At 36.8% G+C, this 21,280-nt stretch overlaps 1 protein-coding gene across 1 annotated transcript in view; it reads left to right on the top strand.

Moving 5' to 3' along the window:
• Positions 1–15,787, top strand: part of LOC141443941 (zinc finger protein swm-like) — a 53,234-nt gene extending 37,447 nt beyond the window's left edge. The window contains exons 18-23 of the mRNA XM_074109364.1: positions 3,506–3,589; positions 4,476–4,579; positions 7,077–7,215; positions 7,907–8,035; positions 9,859–9,954; positions 10,340–15,787. Of these exons, the coding sequence (XP_073965465.1) occupies positions 3,506–3,589; positions 4,476–4,579; positions 7,077–7,215; positions 7,907–8,035; positions 9,859–9,954; positions 10,340–10,423 (636 nt within the window). The 3' untranslated portion in view covers positions 10,424–15,787. The remainder of the gene's footprint in view (positions 1–3,505; positions 3,590–4,475; positions 4,580–7,076; positions 7,216–7,906; positions 8,036–9,858; positions 9,955–10,339) is intronic.
• The last annotated feature ends 5,493 nt before the right edge of the window (positions 15,788–21,280 follow it).

Raw genomic sequence — 21,280 nt, 5'->3', positions numbered from 1 at the left:
GACAATCATCATACTGTATTGCGCATCGCATGCGTGCAACACGACCTTGTTCAGTAGAAGTTATCATTCATTTCCATTTAACGCAGAAACATTTGTATGTAAATAATACGTTTGTAGAAGTTAGAAGAGTACTTGACTCGATAAGCTATTGTTAGAGGCTGTTTCACCATCCATTGATTAATTTTATTTGACGGATAAATGTGATGCCGTCTCCGTCTATTCGAACAAAACAAACAGAGACGGCATCACATTTATCCGTCAGATAAATTTAATGGATGATGAAACGGGGGGTGTCCTGAAAATTCTAATTAATCCGACGGTTTGATTGGATGGGTTGGATGTATTTTTTGATTGGTCAATGACATAAGAAATGATGAAGATATAGCTAGTTACGCGTGGTGGCCGAGTAGTTTGACCTATGGCCTCTCGCGCAGAGGATCGTGCGTGGGCTCAAACCCCGGCTTGCACCTGTGAGTTTTTTCCAAATTCATGTGCGAAATTACATTTGAAATTTACCACGAGCTTTACGATGAATATTATGATGTGTGATTGAGTATCGTTTGTAGAATTTTGTTTTTTATCATTTTTCTCACCATTTTGACAAACAAGATGGCGAGAAAAACGAAAAATCGAAATTATAAAATTTAATTGGAAAATACTTTAAACGTTCTTGTTCTTTTTATCAGACTGTCAGTGCCCAGAAGAAGGTACATGTCATGTTTTGCTGTCATGTATATGCAAAAAAAATACAAATATTAAAAACAAATTGAGAGTCAAGTACCCTATTCACGTATAGTAAAAAGTATGACGTAATTAAAAATCTCATCATTCACATTGTATGGTCGCTGGTATTCATTAATATCATTGGTAATGTTGTTTGTGCGTGGTTTAATATATTTGTATATAGCTATGAGCTTAAAGCTTTGTATGTATATAAATAAAACGAAACGTAAGTAAAAATCAGCAGAAAATTCACGAATTTTTTTTTTAGAATAGGCTTTTTGTAACAAAACGCGCGGCGCATCAATCACCAATATTACTTTGACACAACCCCTGTTACGTAGGTCAACAAACTATAGTGAAACGTTCACCAAACCGCGCCGCGCCATTTCGCTTTTGCGAGAACACACACAAAATTATTTTTATGTGTGTTATCATGTATTTTTCTTTTGGTTTATTTGTGTGTAAAGGCTGACCGGGAATAAAAAAACCTGACGCGAGGGCAGCACTTCTACGTTTTATATTGCAACATTCTTTACACTTGCTATACGGTACCTACCTCAGTCATATTGAGAACGTCGGTGATCTTGTTTAAAGGATTTTTTTATATATTTTTTTATATTTTCTAATCCCTCAGACTTTTTCAGTGACAAATACTTTTATACGTTGTGAATTATTTTCCTTCGAAGGCTATGGATAATCTTCGGCATATTAAAGTACAAAAACACAAAATAACACTTTAAAATACTACTTCGTCCACAGTCCCATTTTGTCACCTTCTTAAATCGTCCTCATTCTCATACAGTCTACTATTCTTATTCACCAACATTCCCACATCGTCACTTTCCTATCTTGTCCGCTTTCTTACGTGGGCCACAGTACCATACCAACTCGTCAACAGTCTTATTTCGACTACAGTGCTAACACGTCAACATTCCAATTTAGACCACAGTGCCAACTCGTCAACATTATTGCACCGTTCATTATCCTGACTAATATAAATGATTATTGAAAAGCGGTTTTTTTTGCAAATTATTCTCGGGATATTTTGATATTTAAACGCTTTTAAATTGACCATATCTGTGAGACAACGTCTGCTAAACGTGGACGAGTTGGCACTGCTGACCAAGTAGTACTGTGGTCTATAAAATAAAGTGGGTGAGTTGACACTGTGGTCGAAATAGGAATGTAGACAAAATGGGATATGGACGATATCATATAGTGGACGAGTTAGGAAGGTGACGATTTAGGAATTGTAGGCTGACGACATGGCAGTGTGGACGATTTAAGAAGGTGACGAAATTGGACTGTGGACGAAGTCATCCTGAGCCGCGCAAACAACGTTAAACTTTGACAGCAATGGACAGATGACATTTGAATTTAGTGTTACCAGTGCAAGAAATTAGTTATATTCTATTGGTTTTCCGCAATATGGCGAGGTTTTTTATAATTATGGTCAGCCTTTAATTGTATAAATTTTATTGTATTTGTGTGTCTCCCGTATTAGGAAATAAAATTTGTCTTCTTTCTTTCTCTGAACATATTTTGTGCGCCGTTTTAATGTAAAAGACATGCCGTCTGTATATATAAACCCGGATTTTTAATCCCATAGAAAAAATGTAAACAAAGGTGTTGCCGTTATCAAAAAAATTTGCAGAATTCAAGATATTTTATTCTTTCCACATTTGCCAGAAATCGACTTCCCATTAAAAAAACTGTATTTCTTAATGAAGATAAATATTTTAATTTACTGATGAAAATTTAAATACTTTGGCATTTACTACGCTTTGATATATTAATTTACAAAGAGAGTACTGTTTTCGTATGCATAATTTATTTATTGTCCTGGTATTACACCCGGGTTTTTAAGCTGTGGGCCGCTTGACGCGAGACGTCACTCAATGCACTAACATTCGAGACAGAATTCATAATCGTTTTCCAGTGACTCTTGTTCTGTCATTTTTTTACTGTCGACATTGTTGTTATATTTTAATTGTAGTTAATTTGTTCCTGTAAAAACGGCTCTTTTATCGAAAATAGAAAAAAATATGGCAACAACAGAACTTTAAATAATATTTCTAGCGGGCCCAAACCTTCAAATCCCGTGAAATGTCACTTTGACAATGACGAGACTTTGTTTACATTTTTCCCGTGGGATTAAAAATCCAGGTTTAGATGTCGATGCCATCAAACGTGATTGTAGTCAAAAGCTAGCCTACTTTTATATAAAAAAAATATACGTAAATTAATCGAAAGTATAAAAATTAAACAAAATAGTAGCTAAATGTTTTTCGTCGTCTCTCTCTCTCTCCTCTTTCTTCGTTCTCTCTCGTTCTTCGCTTAGCGATCATTTAAAATTGCTTTGTTAAAACTTTTTCGTAGTCTCCTAAGTTATACTTGAAAAAATACACAGTTGAAAAAAAAGTATATGAAATCACTAGTCAGATATCCATACTAATATTATAAAAGCGAAAGTGTGTGTGTTTGTCCGTCTTTCACGTCGAAACGGAGCGATGGATCGTCGTGATTTCTGGCATAGAGATAGTTTTTGGGCCAGAGTGACATAGGCTACTTTTTATCCCGGAAAAATGCACAGTTCCCGAGGGAACAGCGCGCGATAACCGAATTCCACGCGAACAAAGCCGCGGGCAAAAGCTAGTATGTATATACTATGTCAAAAGATACGTTTCGCCCGCTGAATTACGATGTCTGCATACAAATATCACGTCTACAGACGCATGCTTATGTAAAACAGTTACTTTGTAACATGTATGTTTGTCTGTAGGCGAACGCGAAGAGACCAAAAACTAGAGAAGAAGCGCAGAAGGAGATCCTGGACGCTGAACTAGACATGTTCACCAAACAACAGGTAACAAATTAAACATGTGGCTGCATTTAGACCAGAGGTGTGGGAGGCTGTGTCGCGACGAATATGTTTGTCATGAACCAATAGATACGCTTCATTTACCTGTCCTCTGTCCTCACAGGTTTGTCAAACAGAACACTTCACTTTGTCGAACTAAAAGACAATAAAAATAAAAGACCTGAAATCCATCTGACTGCTAAAATGCCTCGTCCAAAACTAAAATTATACAGGTATAACTGCTATTAGAAGCAGCCTTAGATCGCTACAATGCACTGGTTACCCGCTCTTGATGTCAGTCCACTTAGTGGGAGGCCTGCCAACGCATCGTCTTCCGGTTCGTGGTTTCCACTCGAGGACCTTTCTTTCCCAATTGTTCTTCGAGCGATTTGCCGCCCATTGTCACTTCAGCTTGCATTCTTCGAACTGTGTCGTTGACTTTAGTTCTTCGGCGAATTTCCGTATTCCGGATTCTATCGCGCAAAAAAACCGCGAACATAGCTCTCCAAACTCGTTGCGATCCCGTGATAATATCAGGCTAATAAGTTTTTGTTAAAATTTTGATACAAGCTTTTTTTGCTGACTGTATTTGCACTGTCATCCAAACTCCATTTCCTTTCTAAATTTCAAGTCAATGCCATTAACCGTTGAGGAGTTCCGTCCTGCGGAGACGATCCTGGCTAGATCACCAGGGTGTCACTTGCAGATTACTCCATTGTCAAGGACAGATAGATTTACATAAGTATGCCAAAATATCAATAAGTCAATCCGACCAATGGTAGTGGGTCAAATCCAACTTGCAATATTTGACCCACACATATATACATAAATTGCAAGTTAAATAAAAGCTTGTAAAAAACGATAATGATTAAAATGTTATTTTACGCCACAGGAGGGGCAGGACGTGACGGAGCTAGCGAAGAGGATCTCCGAACTCCGCAGACAGATGGCGATGCAGTTCCCGGTGCATCCTGCTATGAGGAGACCGCACTCAAGGTAGTACATAAATCACATCATCATATCAGCGGTAAGATGTCCACTGTTGGACTCCCCCATATACCTCCAGTTGCTTCGGTTGGTAGCGGCCTGCATCCACTGTGAACCCGCGGCTTTAACCAGGTCATCCGTCCTTATAGTTGGCACTTTTTTTTGTAACCTTTTAGTGTTTCCTTTTTTTGTACCATCAGCCAAATATGTGGTCTACCAACCTAAAGTTGATAATCGTTTGCACGTCATAAAACAATAATGCCAATAATAGACGTGTCTGTCACTTAAAAGTTCGACTTTAGCGGCATATTCATTGGATAGGAACTTGTTTAAACATTGATAGACCAGTTATTTGGCTGATGGTACAATAAAGAGTATGTTTTGCTCCACCGTGATGATGAATGAACTGAAGGAATTAAATTACTATTAATTTAAAACTGACTCAATATCTGACACAACAAGCGTGTATAAATATCTGATACGCCTCTATTTCAAGGGCCGATAGGACGTGTCAGATATTTTTGCATGCCCCGCTGTGGCAGATATTAATGCAGGTGACTATACCTAAGCTATTGTCTATTGTAAAAGCAACATGTTGAAATTGTATTTCTGTAAAATAACCTGTGTAATTATTTTCCAAGCTATCGTATTGTGAAGAGAAAACTCAGGTGAGACGAGCATAGTTTTGTACGTAATTTGTATTTGTGATTGTATTTTCCGAGCATATGTAGGTATGCATGTCATTACATTAGTCAAAAATGACGAAGTGACATAGGGTATACATTTTAACAAAGCGTCTGCGTATTAAAATGTGGAGGGGGATTATTTATTTTTTAGGGTTCCGTACCTCAACTGCAAAATACGGAACCCTTATAGGATCACTTTGTTGTCTGTCCGTCTTTCTGTCAAGACCCTTTATCTCGGGAACGCGTGGAGGTATAGAGTTGAAATTAAAACCATATACTCAGGTCTACAGTCCCTTGAAGCTGTGAAAAAATCAAACTTCTAAGTCAGCGCATTCAAATGATAGTCATTAAAAAATATTTTTTTTTTTTTATCAAAAACCCAACATAATTTATAGAGGAATTTTAGGTACTTTTGGGGTACCTCTTATAGCACAATCAATAAGAAAATTATGTTTTATTTTTATGTTGTCTATGTCAATAAACCATCAAAAATGACCCCACACTGCCTACATTTTGCTTATGAGAGGAGCTCTGCTAACACTGGATATTCATAAATACCTACTAATTTGTACGTAGCCCTCGGTGCGCGAGCCCGACTCGCACTTGGCTGGTTTTTTGTATGGGTATCAAAATAAAACTAATATTAGCACTTCTACGCTAGCATTTTCACAGGAACATCAAAAATGTATGGAATTAAACAATCAGCAGGGCTACTACGAAACTCGAAACTCGATGTTCGTATCGTACCGTCCCTCTCGCTCTCGTATCAAATAGTATAAGTGTCAGAGGGACCGCACGACACGAACTTCGAGTTTCGTAGTAGCCCTGCTGATCTTGAATGGGTCCCGACTGTTTTATTTAACGTTAGTCTGATTTTTCGATTAGTTAAATTTAATATTACTTTTCAGTTGGCATAGGTAAGTTAGTAATAAATACAAATTAAAGATCTCAGAACAGAACATATTGGCTTCTCGCCAATAAACGTTACAGTTTGGCGAGTAACACTAAATGTAATGCATGTTTAATTGTTTTAAGTTAAATAAATTAAAAAAAAATACATCGAACATTTTAACGCATAGAAAAGGTGGCTAAAAATTGGCCTACATTACAGTATTTGGCTGTTTTTACCCGATTGCCCAATTGGGGGCTTTTCGAGTGTATGTATTGTAGCACAAAAAAAAAGAAAGACGCACTACAAAAATTACGAATTAATTTGTAAATAAAAGATTTGCCGAAAAGAATAAACAATTTATTGAGTAACACTATTTTTGCACATGGTCGACTATATGTTTGTTTAAAATAAAACCTAATGTTTACAACAAAAATTAAACTAAAAACATATATCGAGTCTATAGTAATAGGTATGCCAAAAGTATAGAAGCGTGTAAATGCTAAATTTAGAATTTTGAAAAAAGAGGTAAATAAGTAATTAAAACTGGCCAGAAAGAAAGTTAAAAAAATTTCGTTAAATCGGGCGCCCCCCCCCTCTAAAATCTACCGGTGGATAGAAAATTTAAAAAAAAAATCAGGATAAGGTATAAAATATACCTAAACTTGGAAGATTTCGTACAAAATACGAAATCCTTAGAAAAATATGACTTATTTTTTTCGTAATGGCTATTTCGGACGTGTCCGACACGCTCTTGGCTGTTTTTTTGTGTTGCTTTGAAGATGAGCTCTGGTTGAGTTCGGAACGCGTCCGCAAAGTAACGCCTGATTCAATAAATTGACGCATTCATCTGTTACTCGTAGAAACGCACAATACAGATTTGATTTTGATATTTAATAGCCTAACCTAACCTACGCCATGTTTGTTGCAGGGGCGGCCGCTTCAGCACGTCGAACCGTTTCACGCGCGCGCCGCAGTTCGTCAACCAGAGCGTGGATCACCGGCCGAGGGCTCTGCTGGTCTCGGGCTTCGAAAGCGACGAGTCGCAAGCGCTGGAGGCGCATTTCGCTGTGAGTATGGTCCAGGGTGCTATAAGTAACTAGTTCCACCAGAGTTCCACGTCGTGTAACGACAGCAGGATTTTGACATTTAAGGTGCGGCGGTGCGGCCACATGCAGTGGCTCGTCGCTCGATTGCAGCGATAAATCTGGTCACGGGTCACTTTGAATGTGATTTTGAATTTCCCGCGACTCGAGAAAGTAGCGTCAAGATGGCTGCTTGCAGGAATGATCTTGGTCTTGGTCTCATTTAGTAGCAGTCGTGGCAGTAGTACAAATAAAAGAAATTGGAGTGAATGAAAAAAAAGCAATGTTTTAGCCGAACTTGATGAGGCTTTTTTCAGCGATAAAGCTTATCTTTTTTAGCTGTATCGCTATATGTCACGTTGCGCATTTTTCCGGGATAAAAAGGAGCCTATATCACTCTCTGGGCCATAAACTATCTCTGTGCCAAAAATCACGTCGATCCGTCGCTCCGTTTCGACGTGAAAGACGGACAAACATTACAAACACACTTTCGCATTTATAATATTAGTATGGATTCATTAATAATCTACTTAATACCTACTTATCGTTAAGTGAGTGAATTCATGGTTTTGCTAGTTGCATTATTGTAAAATGTTACATTGTTTTTCTGTAAAAGAAAAATGTTCTCTTGTGAGAGAGTTTGGTGGTATGTTGACGACTTTGTGTTTCCCCGCAGCAATTCGGCGAGATCGTCAGCAAGGAGCTGAACCCGACGGTGCCGGAGTTGGTCGTCGCGTACAAGCTGCGCGCGCATGCGGAACTCGCTGCCCAGCAGGGGAAACACTATAATGATCGCACGCTCACTGTGAGTATAACACTTAGGCTGCATTCCACCAGAGATGTGTTACGCGAAATGTGCTTTTCATGAACCAATAGAAACTCCTCATTTATGTGGGCATTTCTATCTACCGTTGTACCCTGATTAACTAATACGAAGCCAGCAATTGCTATTCCAGCCGAGACTAATATAAAGCTTTTCTCAAAAATGGTGAATAATTCTGAAATAGAATAAACTTTTTCTCAAAATATATTATAACATTTAATTTTATTCCAATATAAATAAACTGCAGGTGTATTTTTCCACCGAAAACACCACAAGCTATTTCAGACCCAATAGAAAAAGTCCGGAGTTCCAACAAAATATCTGATACCGGCCATTAGACTTGGCTATATACGACTTGTGCCAACATTTCCATGGCCTTTTTAACTTTAAAATATTGTCGAGCTAGCGCGCCTGCAACTTTTTAATTTTTCGCTGACCATAAACTATGCACTTCACCTTCTGATATGTAAAGAATAATGTCAACTTTTACGGACATTTTTGAGAAAAAATAGTTATTTGTGCAGCAAGAGAGCAAAGTTGTTTTTTGTTGCGAGTGTTGATTTTGAATCCCGAGTAAGCGAAGGATTCTATAATTGAATCACGAGCGTCAGCGAGTGATTCTAGGTTAGAATCCTAAGAGCAGCAGAGGATTCAAATACACGAGATGGAAAAAAACTTTGGTCTCGTGTGACACATACAATTTTTCACCTCAGCAGCGAAAACATAATTTAAATGTAACTTAATAATAAAACCACATATACCTACCTGTTTACAAAACAAACACATTTTTTTAAAATATACAATGCGATTATTAAGAAACAAATATAATAATCACATTTAAAACCATAAAAAAGTGTCCAGTAGATACAATACAAATCTCATACTTCTTGTGCTAGGTATGTCACACTTATTTTTTAATACTGCAAACAGCCTCATCTTGGAGTCATTAAAAAGGTTGAACAATAAACGTATAATTATAAATGTTATTAAACCTTTAAATATGAATTTTATTAAGATTTCTATTACATAAACATAAATAGATTTGTTAAAAATTCATTCAATTTAACAAATATTTATTCCAACTGTAGAGGCAGTATATAAAATTATTAAAAAAAAACAACAAGAGAAGCTGCTTTCGTGCAACGAGGTTGCATACTTTATTAAAAGATTGGGATAATTTACATTTTGGAAATATTTCGTTGTCATGTAATTTATTAGGTATCTATCGATATATTTTTAATATCAAAAATTTAATTTAAGATTGTAATCAACACATTTGATCCTATCTCTCGCTTTTTTCGTGTTGAAGTGAAATGACAGATCAAAGTAAAGTTCAAATATTTGGAATTCAGTAAGTAGACCCAACACTGTACTCAGCATTTAAAAAAAAATATTAAAAAGTTACTTTTTCTCACGGCTCACTGATTTCTCATAGCAAAACCTGCCTGTTTTAGGTGCTGAGGTGAAAAAGGTTTTTGTTTTACAATTTTCACAATTTAAACATTGAGAAACATATAAAATTTTAAACATTATAAATCATTATAGCCCTCTTGTTCTGAGAGGAGGCCTGTGCCCAGCAGTGGGACGTATATAGGCTGGGATGGAAATCATTATAGGTGTTTTCAACAATCAAATTTAACAATTTCTTCTAATCTATCTACTCGTATTTAAAATTTACTAGAGGCAGGCCATTAAACCGAAGTTCGGCCGAATTTTTTATTTATACCGAATGTTTGGCCGAAGTTCGTATTCGGTTCGATTCGAACCACATTCGGCCCATCTCTAATTATTTGTGTGCGTTGCAGATAACGTGGGTGGCGAATGCGAAGGCGTTCACGGGCGTCGCTCGGGCCGCGTCGCCGCAGGTCGCGGACGCCGCCGAGCCCGCCAAGGATCCAGAGGTGGGTTTGGACAGCACACTTGCATCTAGACCAGGGGTGGCCAGTGGCCACGCCCAACTTGATTAGACCAGTTTTTATATTTACCGTTACTGTCACTATTTCGCTTTTGCGGGGACAAAGGAAATCGTGTATTTTCATTTCTGTATTTCTTTTTTATTTTATTTACATGTTTTTGCTGTTGTGTTATTTTTTTTATTTTGTTGTAAATACAACAACACACAAATGTCTTTGTGAACGTGTGGGTTTTCTGATGGTAAGAGATCACCACCGCCCATAAACATCATCAACACCAGCACCATGTGTTCTTTCTTCATTTCTTTCTTCTCCGAGTCCTTATTTAAATTTTGCCGTTTATTGATGAATCAATGTTGACGCTTGTTTGTAGCAGACGCCGCAGGAAGCTGCAGACGCGCTCCTCCGCTTTGACGAAGAGGACGAGGACGAAGAGGACCGCTCCTGGCGCCGTTGACGCCGCGCCGGCCGGTAGGCCGCAACCAGTCGAGCGGGCTTGCTGTCGTCTACGTAGTCGTGTGTGTACTGACGTGTAACCGTGTCACAGGCTCTATACTACAAAGTGCAAAATTTAAACGTACCTTGCCGTCCCGCTGACGCTTATATAATTTAAAACGAGAGCGAGAAGGACGGTGCGATACGAACTTTGATTTTCGAATTTCGTAGTAGCCCTGATGTGCAAGTTGCTGAAGGTTTTTAAAAAGATTGAATAGTTCTCTGAAATTTGTGGATATTTTCATAAAAAATTAAAGGAAACTTTTATCTGTATGGAAAATTCCGTAATTTTGGAAAGTTTCCCTTGGCACATCAGTAGTCATGAAACTAACTGTTTTAGCTGCGATCGGCGATTTGGTTGTGCGGGATGTCGAACAGAAATGTTAGTATGGATATGCCGCTAAGCTTGCGTTTCGGTTAGACTCGAGTGTACAAAAAAGACGACATTAAGAAAATAAGGTCGGCTCCCTGACTTAAGTATCCGCTTTTACATATTCTAGACAGAGTAATGAACTAAAACAATTGCTTTGCGATCCTGCGACCTTAAGATACAACATATACACATATGCAGTATATAACATACACAGTATTTGCAACAAACAGCACACAACACTGACGTAAAACTCAACCAGAGTTCACGCTCTGGGACCGTTCATCTTGCTACCACATGTTATAGTTAGTGCCCGGCCGCTAAGAAATTGAAAAAAAAAAACTATACTTATTAGTCTGTTGCACGCAACAAGTGTAAGCATTGCATTTTTATCTACACCCATATCATAAGTCGTCTATGAGTTTTGTCATCGTATTTTGTCGGTAAAGTTCGTATTTATCTTGCTTTCTCAACTCGCTTATTGAAGTTTACTGGAGCTAATAGGGATGCTGACTCCACCAATCAACTGACGTACTTTTTATGAGCTGTCAAAACACAATTCTCCCATAGAGTTTGAATGGAAACAGCAACTTATGACGTCACATGTTCGCCAACTCAATCAAGTAACTACTCGTGTTTATTTGTTTTAAAGCAACAAAAAATCTAATTTTGCAGTTAATCGTAAATTAATCTGGTTTTCAGGGCTTAAATAAAGCGTTTTTTTACTGGAGTTGTGTTATTGAATTGTTTTTTAATGGTGTCAACATCCCTATTGAGAAAGCAAGATAAATACAGAGTTACCCGACAAAATACTATGGAAAAACATTATTCAATGTATCTGTTAAAGATTGACTCGTAATAACAATTGATACGATTGTCTTTTTCTAAAAACTCCGAGGCTAAAATCCAGCGGCATATCCATAATATTAACATAATGATTGTGCTCATTGACTGCCACTTGTAACCGAATCGCCGATCACTACTTATTTAGTTTACACATCTGGTAACACCTATAGAGCTGAAAAGATATAAACTCCTTAACCTGCTGATATATCACGTATAATTCAAAAACATCGTGACTTATGCAACCATTTATTCTTTAAACTTATCGTACTTACCTTTTGAACGCCACAGACGGCAACACACGATTAAAAAAATGGCCTGAAATAGCGCCACGAAATGCCGACGTGGCGTTTATGGCACGATTTTCAGCTGTCGTGTGTTGCCGATTGTGGCGTTCAAAAGGTCTATCAGGATTTATCTTACTTATCAGTTATGCAAAGCCCTACTCCTTAAATCATCTACCTGAAATTAGTTCCAGTTACAGTCTAGTATCTGGACTTTTGATCTTGGTATTTTTCTACAGTATTTTTGTTGACCCATATTGGACGTTAAGTTAACGCAAATAAATAATAATAGGCATGGACTTTGAATGTGTACAATACCACAGCTTACTGTATAGTGGTGGCCTCTTTCGCAGCGTGATACGTATCAAATTGCATAATGTTTAAAATGTGTAATGGACGAAATCCATAATCATCATTACATATAATACACACACACTCACACACACACACACACACACACACACATATAATACAAATTGCACGTAAAGCATATCGTCATATCGGCGGCCCCTGATAAGTAAATTAGTTTCATATGAAAGCCCTGATTGGCTAATTATAAATACTTAAAATAATATATTGATAGTTGCTAAATACTTTACTTTGAGACCGTGATTATGTTGAGATTTCCCTTCTTAAAGGTCAATATTTGGCAAAACTATGCAAAGGAAATAGTAGTTTAACATATGATTATAATATAACAATTACCATTATGTATTTCTTCCATTATTATTTTAAAATGTTGTGTATTTTGATACATTCCTGTGCGCATAACATCTAGCAATAGAGACGAAAGGGACTAACAATGAATGCGCGCAAATTTATCAGAAGTCTATATAATAAATTATTTGCTAGCCAAAACAGCAATATACTTTTTAATAAATACACACCAAAATAAGCAATTACAAAATACGCGCTTTTTGCCATACGATATGATAATTTTAAACATATGTACATGCATAGTTGATAGCTAACGTAAAGAAAAACATTTTTAAATTTATTCCTTTGATTTTACGTGCTACGTAGCATTCAATAGTTTAAAAATATCTCAGTGAAAAAAAAAAAAACTAGAAATATAAAATGCTTCAAGAAACGCAGTTAAGTACATTGTAGTTAATAAATCCTTTCCCATAGTGATTTCTCGGGTACGTTCTTATTGGTTATGCTACTTCTATCAGATTAACCTTTTCACTGCCACAGTGCCACAAAACAAACGAAGTGACGTGCTCTGTACGCCAGAAAAACCAGCGACAAATCAACTTGATTTTTAATTCCATTGCAGAAGGATTCGTTTCGAGTTGAATGTTGGTCATGTGATGACCGTGGCGTGTGAGACATTCCATTGGCTGTTACGGCTGGATCACTCTGGCGGTGAACAGGTTAATATCGATATAGAGTGGTTACCACCCAAGTTAATTTTTTTATTCGCTTTTTGTTTACAGTAAAATCTCTATATAATTTGATTGTGGGGGTAATACCATCTCAGTGTTATATACCGTAAGGTTGAGGTACTTTAACCCATTGAAGGTTAACTTTGGCCCTATGAAAACCACATAAAGAAAGGACCAATAAACAACGTAGAATCGTGATCGATCAATGAACACCAACCACTAGTGTTGTGAAAAACGCTCATTTCAAGGCCCGCAAAGACCAGAGCCAGTTATAAGGGTTCGAGTCTTTAAGCCTCGAAATGAGCGTTATCCACAACTCTACCAACCACATGGCAAAGAGCAATATTCTCAAAGCAGAAATAAAACCAGGACAGAGTTAATCCTAAGGGCCAAAGTATTCCGACTTTACTTCGTAGTCGTGGTTTGACATTTGTCACTAATAAATAAAGCACCCTATTTTTTTTTCAACACAAACATGTCACTTATTATTGCAATAATTGATAGATGCGTCGGCAGCATTCGGAAGTACTCGTGTGTACCGAATATTGACGAATGACGATGGGAACGGATAATTGACAACAACTGTACGTTAATGTCGCACACATAGCCGTCAATTTACATTGGAACAGGGTTACTACGAAATTGGAAAATCGAAGTTCGTATCGTACCGTCCCTCTCACTCTCGTATTAAATAATGTTAGCGTCAGCGGGACGGCAAGATACAAAGTTCGAATTTTGCACTTCATTGTATAGGGCCAGTAACCAACGATTTTGCACTTTAAGATTAAACTTTGTGCTAATTGACGTTTATGCGCGCGACAGTTATGATCCTAAAAAGTACAAATTGAATAAACGAAACGTTGACTAAACTTACGCAATAATATATTTGGTGTTAGCTTATTTAAAATGCCTTATTTACAAGTAGTTTTAGATGTAACTTGTATGTGTCGACGTTTGAAAATGATCTGAGCGTTTCATATAACCACAGGCGGACGTGGCAAGATAAAACACTACTTATTTGTTTTTATAACGGGTTAGTATTTCGTCTAAGAAGAAATTAGTCTAAGTAGCAAGTGGTCTAAGAAGCAACTGGTCTAAGAAGCAACTGGTCTAAGAAGCCACTGGTCTAAGTAGTAAGTGGTCTAAAATTCTTTGACTTAAAGTCGACGGAGCTCCGCTTCGCGCAGCTCCTATTCCGTGTGGCTGGGCCGCTTCGCGCCTTGACGTAACTCTAACCTAACCTATATTTTTTCTAGTCTTTGACACAAACCGGTTAGGACCAGTTGCTTTTTAGACGAAGTGATACCTCAACGGTTTATACACGGCAACTTTTGCTCCGTTTTCACCAGAGATGTGGGAGGATGTGCTGCGAAGAATGTGTTTTTCATGAACCAATAGAATCGCTTCATTTACCTCGCCTCGCTACGCTCAACTGTTTTCATTGTAGATGTGCCGTGCGAGGCGAGGATAGGTAAATGAAGCTTTTCTAATTGGTTAATGAAAAACACACATCCTCGCAATCGCAATACATCCTCGCACATGTTTGGTTTAAACGCAGGCTAATTCGCGGTCCATGTGACCTTACGTCCGTCGGCGATTGACCGAAAGCAACGACCTATTAGTAGTTTACGCGACTTACATGTTACCTAATGAGGGCTATCGTTTTTTGTCTTTCTGGATGGCGCCACTGTTGCGTGTGGTTTTCAGTCTATTATTACAGGCGTCAAAACAAAGTTTTGATTTAAATCATATTTAATACATTTTAAAACCGTAGCATAAAAATATTGAACAACCACAGTGTTGCGTAGTCCCGTAAGGTTCGGAATAAAGGGAGGACAAAAGTTTACGAAAGACAAAACTGTCTCAAAACACGCATTCATTGCCCCGTAACGCATAATTGCCATAATTAATTTCAGGTAATGCAAAATATTCACAAAATTATTCTAATTATAAATAAACCCGCGTAGATCACCCAAAAACTATGAGATTTTGCATAATTTCGGAGAACTCAGGCTACTCTAGCGGCGAATTCAACCGCGATAGCCCTCATTGTGTACAGGTACATACAATGCTGTTCCCAAAATGCTCTTGAAATTACTAGAATCCTGTAATGTTTTCGTTTCGCAAAATTTAAATACATATGTCTTTCCTTTCCCGGAATGCAACTGCGAAGTTGTATTAATTTCAGAAAAACATCTTGCCATAACACATAAAAAAGGTTTGCTTCCCGAACCGCCATACTATTTGAGCTTAATATTAGGTTGGGTTACCTATGAAATTGGCGATTTATTTATCGTGTTTCTAACTATAGTTACTTCGATAATATAACATAACAGAATAAAAGATATTTTGACTTCATCGTGTAAAATTAGACGGTCATGAAACCAAAGTATTTATTCATTTAACTACAATAAAATATATCGAAAATACAAACTGAGACATGGATGCACAGAATAATCGAACCCAGGTCCTCAGCAAATAACCCCTACACCACCGCTGGACAGGAATTTAGACACGAATTTTTCCTATGCATACATATCTCAGGTTTATTTCCACTACGCTACTTATGCAGCAGTAGCGACATCTATGTTTTTCTGGGTTTTCTGTGCATCCATGTCTCAGTTTGTATTTTCGATATGGTTTCACGGGATACCCGTAAAAGTAGGAGTTGAAATAAAAAATACAAAAAGACTAAATAACCAATCATACAATAAAATATGAAAAATACGTTTATTTTTGTTTCCACAGGCGTTAGTGTCGTGAGCTCCGTTTGACGTTTGCTCGTGAGCCAAATGAACCAATCGCAAGCAAACGTCAAACGCACCCCACGATACTGACGCCATCTAGCGATATTTCGCCTCTGTGAAAAACCCTCATTGGTTGTAATTGACAATCAGATTTTTTTTTATATTAATTTTGATTCCCATAGTTAGTTATTGGTGTCTTTAAACACGAACGTAAGTATAAATATAACGCTAGCATTGTTGGTTGCTAAATAAATTAAAAAAACATATAGGGGCTGTTTCACCATCCATTGATTAGCGTTAACCGACGGTTAAATGTGATGCCGTCTCCGTCTATTCGAACAAAACAAATAGAGACGGCATCACACCTAACCGCCAGTTAACACTAATCAATGGATGGTGAAACAGCCCCTTAGAATGGAAAACGCAAATGCTATAAAAGCCTCCATACAAAACACCAATTTCATAGGTAAGGAGAAGACCTAATATTAGAAACTGGGATCCCTCTATTGATTTTCAAAAAATGTTCAGTTTGAACCGAATCTATTATTTATTTCAAAACCAAAGAACATTTCACAAATATTTTAAATAGGAATAGATACAGCCGTTCTTAAATGGGTGTTTTTACACCTAAAAACAGCATTTAATTTTTTTTACCGGCGTAATATTAGGCTCGAAAATGTCACTGATTTTCCCTATTTATTGATGAATTGAAAGTACGACACTCCTTCGGGCTATCACTGTGTGTTAATTGTTTAAATGTAAATATCCCGCCCTAGGCATTTAGTCATTTTGCTGGTTTTTTCTTTAGAATATTAAAAAAGTTTTTTTTTAACTAGGGTAAGGTTAGTTAATATTTGAGAAGTAAAATATTCGAGGCTCGATTTTAAATCCTTTAGTGAAACTAAAGTAATTTTGCTTTTTTTTAACGTTTTTTTTTATAACTAATACACACAATACACTTACATTGAATGAGGGCTATCGTTTTTTGTCTCACTAGATGGCGCACTGTTGCGTGAGGTTTTTAAGTACGGCTTTCAAAGTGTGTTATTACGGGCGTGAAAACAAAGTTTAGATTAAAATCATATTTAATACACCTTAAAACCGTACCATAAAAATATCGAGCAACCACAGTGTTGCGTCGTCCCCTTTTGTTCGGAAAAAAAGGGAGGACAAAAGTTTCCGTTAGACAAAACTGTCTCAAAACACAGACATTCATTGCCCCGTAACGCATAATTGCCATAATTAATTTCAGGTAATGCAAAATATTAACAAAATTATTCTAAATATAAATAAGTCCGCGTAGCTCACCCAAAAACTATGAAAGTTTGACATTTCGGAGACCTCACGCAACACTAGCGCCTCTAGCGGCGAATTCATACGCGATAAACGCCTCATTGGATTAGTTTTCTTTCTAAATCATATACTTAATAGCGTAATATTTAAATTCTCATTATGACTTTAGAAAAAAGTTGTCCCGCAATAAGGTTTTCATTTTAGTGTAAAGTATTCAAATGTTATCTATTGGTACAGATAGTTAAAGGTTTGGTTTGTTACATTGTATTTGAATAGGGAAGGCTAAACAATAGTGTATTACACCTTTGGTAGAACAAGAGCATAATTTCACTTTTTTGTTATTTAAAAAAAACTGTTTGTAGACAATTTTGCCCTTGTACAGTTACCCGCATTAATATCTGCCACAGCGGAGCGTGCAAAAACATCTGACACGTCCTTCCGGTCCTAGAAATAAGAGTCTTATCAGATATTTATGCACGCTTGTTGTGTCAGATATTGGTGCTAGTGACTGTACTACCGAAAGTGCGACATATTCAACGATTGTCTAAATGTAAGCGGTTGTCTTTACTATTTGTACTGTGCTACCATTGCAGCATTAGAAAACCATTGTATCTATATATTTATACTGATATTATATACTTTTTTTTCTTAATCGCTAACTAAGTTTTTTTTCTTCTTTTTTTTTTCAAATCTGCAATTGGCTATTCTAGCCATAATCAGATGGTTCAATGACTTTTTTTTTATATAGCTCTGTTCATTGAGGATAATTTTGTCAATGTCTAGTGGATTTTGCTGGTGTATGTACGGTAAAAAAATCTAGAAAACTTAAAGGTAATGGTGGATCAACAATGAGAGCGCCAGAATAATACTAAGGGTCTACGCTAGCCGACGCAGTTTGCACGGGGCGGGTGGCCGCCTGTTGAACAACAGTACGAGCAGCGCTAACTGCGCGCGTCGCTCGTCGCGTGCGCAGGATTGTACCTGGTCGAAAAATCCTCAAAGTTACCTTTTAATTAATGAATGCACCCTAATGTCTAAGTTTGCGATTAAGAGAACAAAAGTAGATAAAGGTTGGATTATAATGGTTTTGTATTCTAGAAATGACAATTGCAGTTGGAATAGAACTTATAACCACGTTGGAAGATGGTCCTAATGCAGATATATTTTAAGGTTAGCTTGTAACTAGCACTGTTTCTTGTGTACCGTTATTTATGCAATTAAAATTGTTAATTTGTCTTATATTTAGTTTAGATTGTATGAGTGTAGCCGGTGTTGCAGGCTTGCTGTTGTGACTGATTAGTCAAACTATTTGCTTCTCGATCCAACATAGAACCGTCTCGCATTAAGCCTTATTGATTTTCCTTTTCAATCAATGTGATTTTATTTGCATTTTTTGTACAAAAATCAAATTACATGAATTCAAAGGATCTAGAATGAAATGGTTCCATTGTATATCGTCATTACTTTAAAAAAATCTCGTCCCTCATATTGACCTCTTAAATTGACCTTTGGCATAGTTTAAAGAAAAAAATATCGATTTTGATGTAAGTACTGGGTTTTTTAAAAGTAGTGATATATAAATCATCTCTGGCATAGCTATGAGGTGATACTGAAGTTTGGAAGTCCTAAAAAAATACTAAATTGTATATAACTTTGTTTTTAATTATAGATTTTTTGCTTGTTCAATATTAAGTTAGCTATAGTGATGTAACTGACGTATTGTAGGTATATATTGTAAAAAAAAATTGAAAAGACCTATTAGCCGAAAAGAAAACGACGGCGAAAATATATTTTTGAAGTCAGTACATATTTCAATGGCGGTCAGGATTTTGTAACACAAGAAAAAAATGGCTTGTGGTATAGTTTTGTTTTTGTACAAAATATAACTGTTTGAAAAAAAAAGTGACCGCCACAATAAAATGGTTCTGGGTTTCGGGCAGACGTCAAAACGAACCCTTTTTTGCAGTTTTTTTTTACAGGCGGGAAGGCTCGGAAGGGGGGGCTTTTGGGCTCCAGGTTGCAATTTCAAATGGCGCCACTTGACGACAGATTTTTCACAATTTTATTCTTTAGTCCAGTGATGGGCAAAGTACGGACCGCGGGAAACTCCGCCTCGCGAAGGGATTTAATCCGGCCCGCTGACGTTAATTCGAAATGAAACAGAGAGAGAGAAACATACTACCTATTCGATACACATAAAAAAATTATAAATCTTTTTCTCCTTTCTCTCCTATTTAACCTTTATCTAGCTACTAGTTTGAAGTCGGTGCCTCAGTGTGTGTGAGTGATAGAAGCCCATTAGGCAGACGACTAAAGGTCCACTCCTGATGGCTAGTACTGAGGCACCGACTTCAAACTGGTACCAAGATTAAGGTTAAATCGGAGAGAAGGGAGAAAAAGGTTTATTATTTTTTGCTTTTCGGTTTTTTCGGCGGTTAATTTTTTTTTTCAGCCAACCAATTTCAATAAAAAAAGAATTATAAAAACCATACTATACTTGTTCCAATCATTTATATAACTTTTGACAGCTCGAGTACTAATTAAAATAGTGATGCCCTGATGCGTTACCGATTCCATTTCTTTTAACAATCGATATTATTCATGAAGAAGTTTTAATCGATTTAACACATTCATATTTTATTTTTGCTCAACATTTTGCATTGTTTTATAAACATTCGCAGGTGTTTAAGTTACTTTATCTTATATATTAAAGTATACCATTTATTTTAAGTTTATCATTTCCGACGGTAATTTAGTAATTCTGTCAGTTATGATGCGGCAAAACAGGACGCGGCAGCGACGCCAGTTTGTTGTCAACTCGCAACGAGACGCCCGTGGTAGGTATAATTAAAAATAGTATTACAGTGCCTTATTATATATTAGTATTAATATATTTATTATTTTTAAATGATTTTGATATAAAATATAACCACAATATATTTTAAATGTATGTTCTATTTATAAAATCGATTTACTTCAGAACGCTTTTTATAGTCTATGGTCAATCATTACGAATGGCACATCACTAAGTGGGCGGTGCCCGTCCATGAAGTACCTACGGTATTCTCTGTAGTACATTGTACCGAAAATTATTGTAAAACTTCACGTGCGTGATCTGTCAAAAGTTAAATAAACGATTGGAACGACGTTATGCCTGGTCATACATTACAATCAGTGACTGAACAATCAATCATCTCCCCCCCCTGTTTAGGGAAACTTGATAGGAATATTTTTTCCAAATTTAAATAGAATTATCAAAATCGGACTATTCTGTAAAAAGTTATGCGTGGTCATAAATAAAGAAATATATATAAAGTATAAATCTTCCCAGGTGAATTTTTCGCTTCGAGCCCTTATCTTTCAAACAAAGGCCATTGTCTCTATTATCGCAAAGCCGCTAGCTACCGAGTTGGCACGTGCCACTACAACATTCATATTGAAAAACAAACTGTATCGTCATAGTATTAAGGTTCAAATCTAATGTCACTGATTTTTTAGATATTACGTTTTGGTAGTGTAGGAGGACGATAGACCACCCCAACGCAATACGGTACTCATACTATTTTGATACTTGGTGTTAAAAATGAAACACGTATATTTATGATATAGCGTTGTATATTTGTTATATAACAAAATCTAAGGCAACAATGTAAATTTAAGATTAAAAAGTTTAACATAGGTATAATCAACATTTTTTCCGTGTAAGTAGGTAATTAAACTGTTATAAGTATTAAAGTTAAAGCCGTGGTGGCCTAGTAAGCCGTGGTGGCCTAGTGGTTTGACCTATTGCCTCTCAAGCAGAGGGTCGTGGGTTCACACCCCGGCTCGCACCTCTGAGTTTTTCGAATTTCATGTGCGGAGTTACAACATTTAAAATTTACCACGAGCTTTGCG

The sequence above is a fragment of the Choristoneura fumiferana genome, chromosome 28 (genome assembly GCF_025370935.1).
Source record: "Choristoneura fumiferana chromosome 28, NRCan_CFum_1, whole genome shotgun sequence".
Lineage (NCBI taxonomy): Eukaryota > Metazoa > Arthropoda > Insecta > Lepidoptera > Tortricidae > Choristoneura > Choristoneura fumiferana.
Note: the sequence above shows the minus strand (reverse complement) of the source record. Positions and strands in the feature narration are given on the sequence as shown.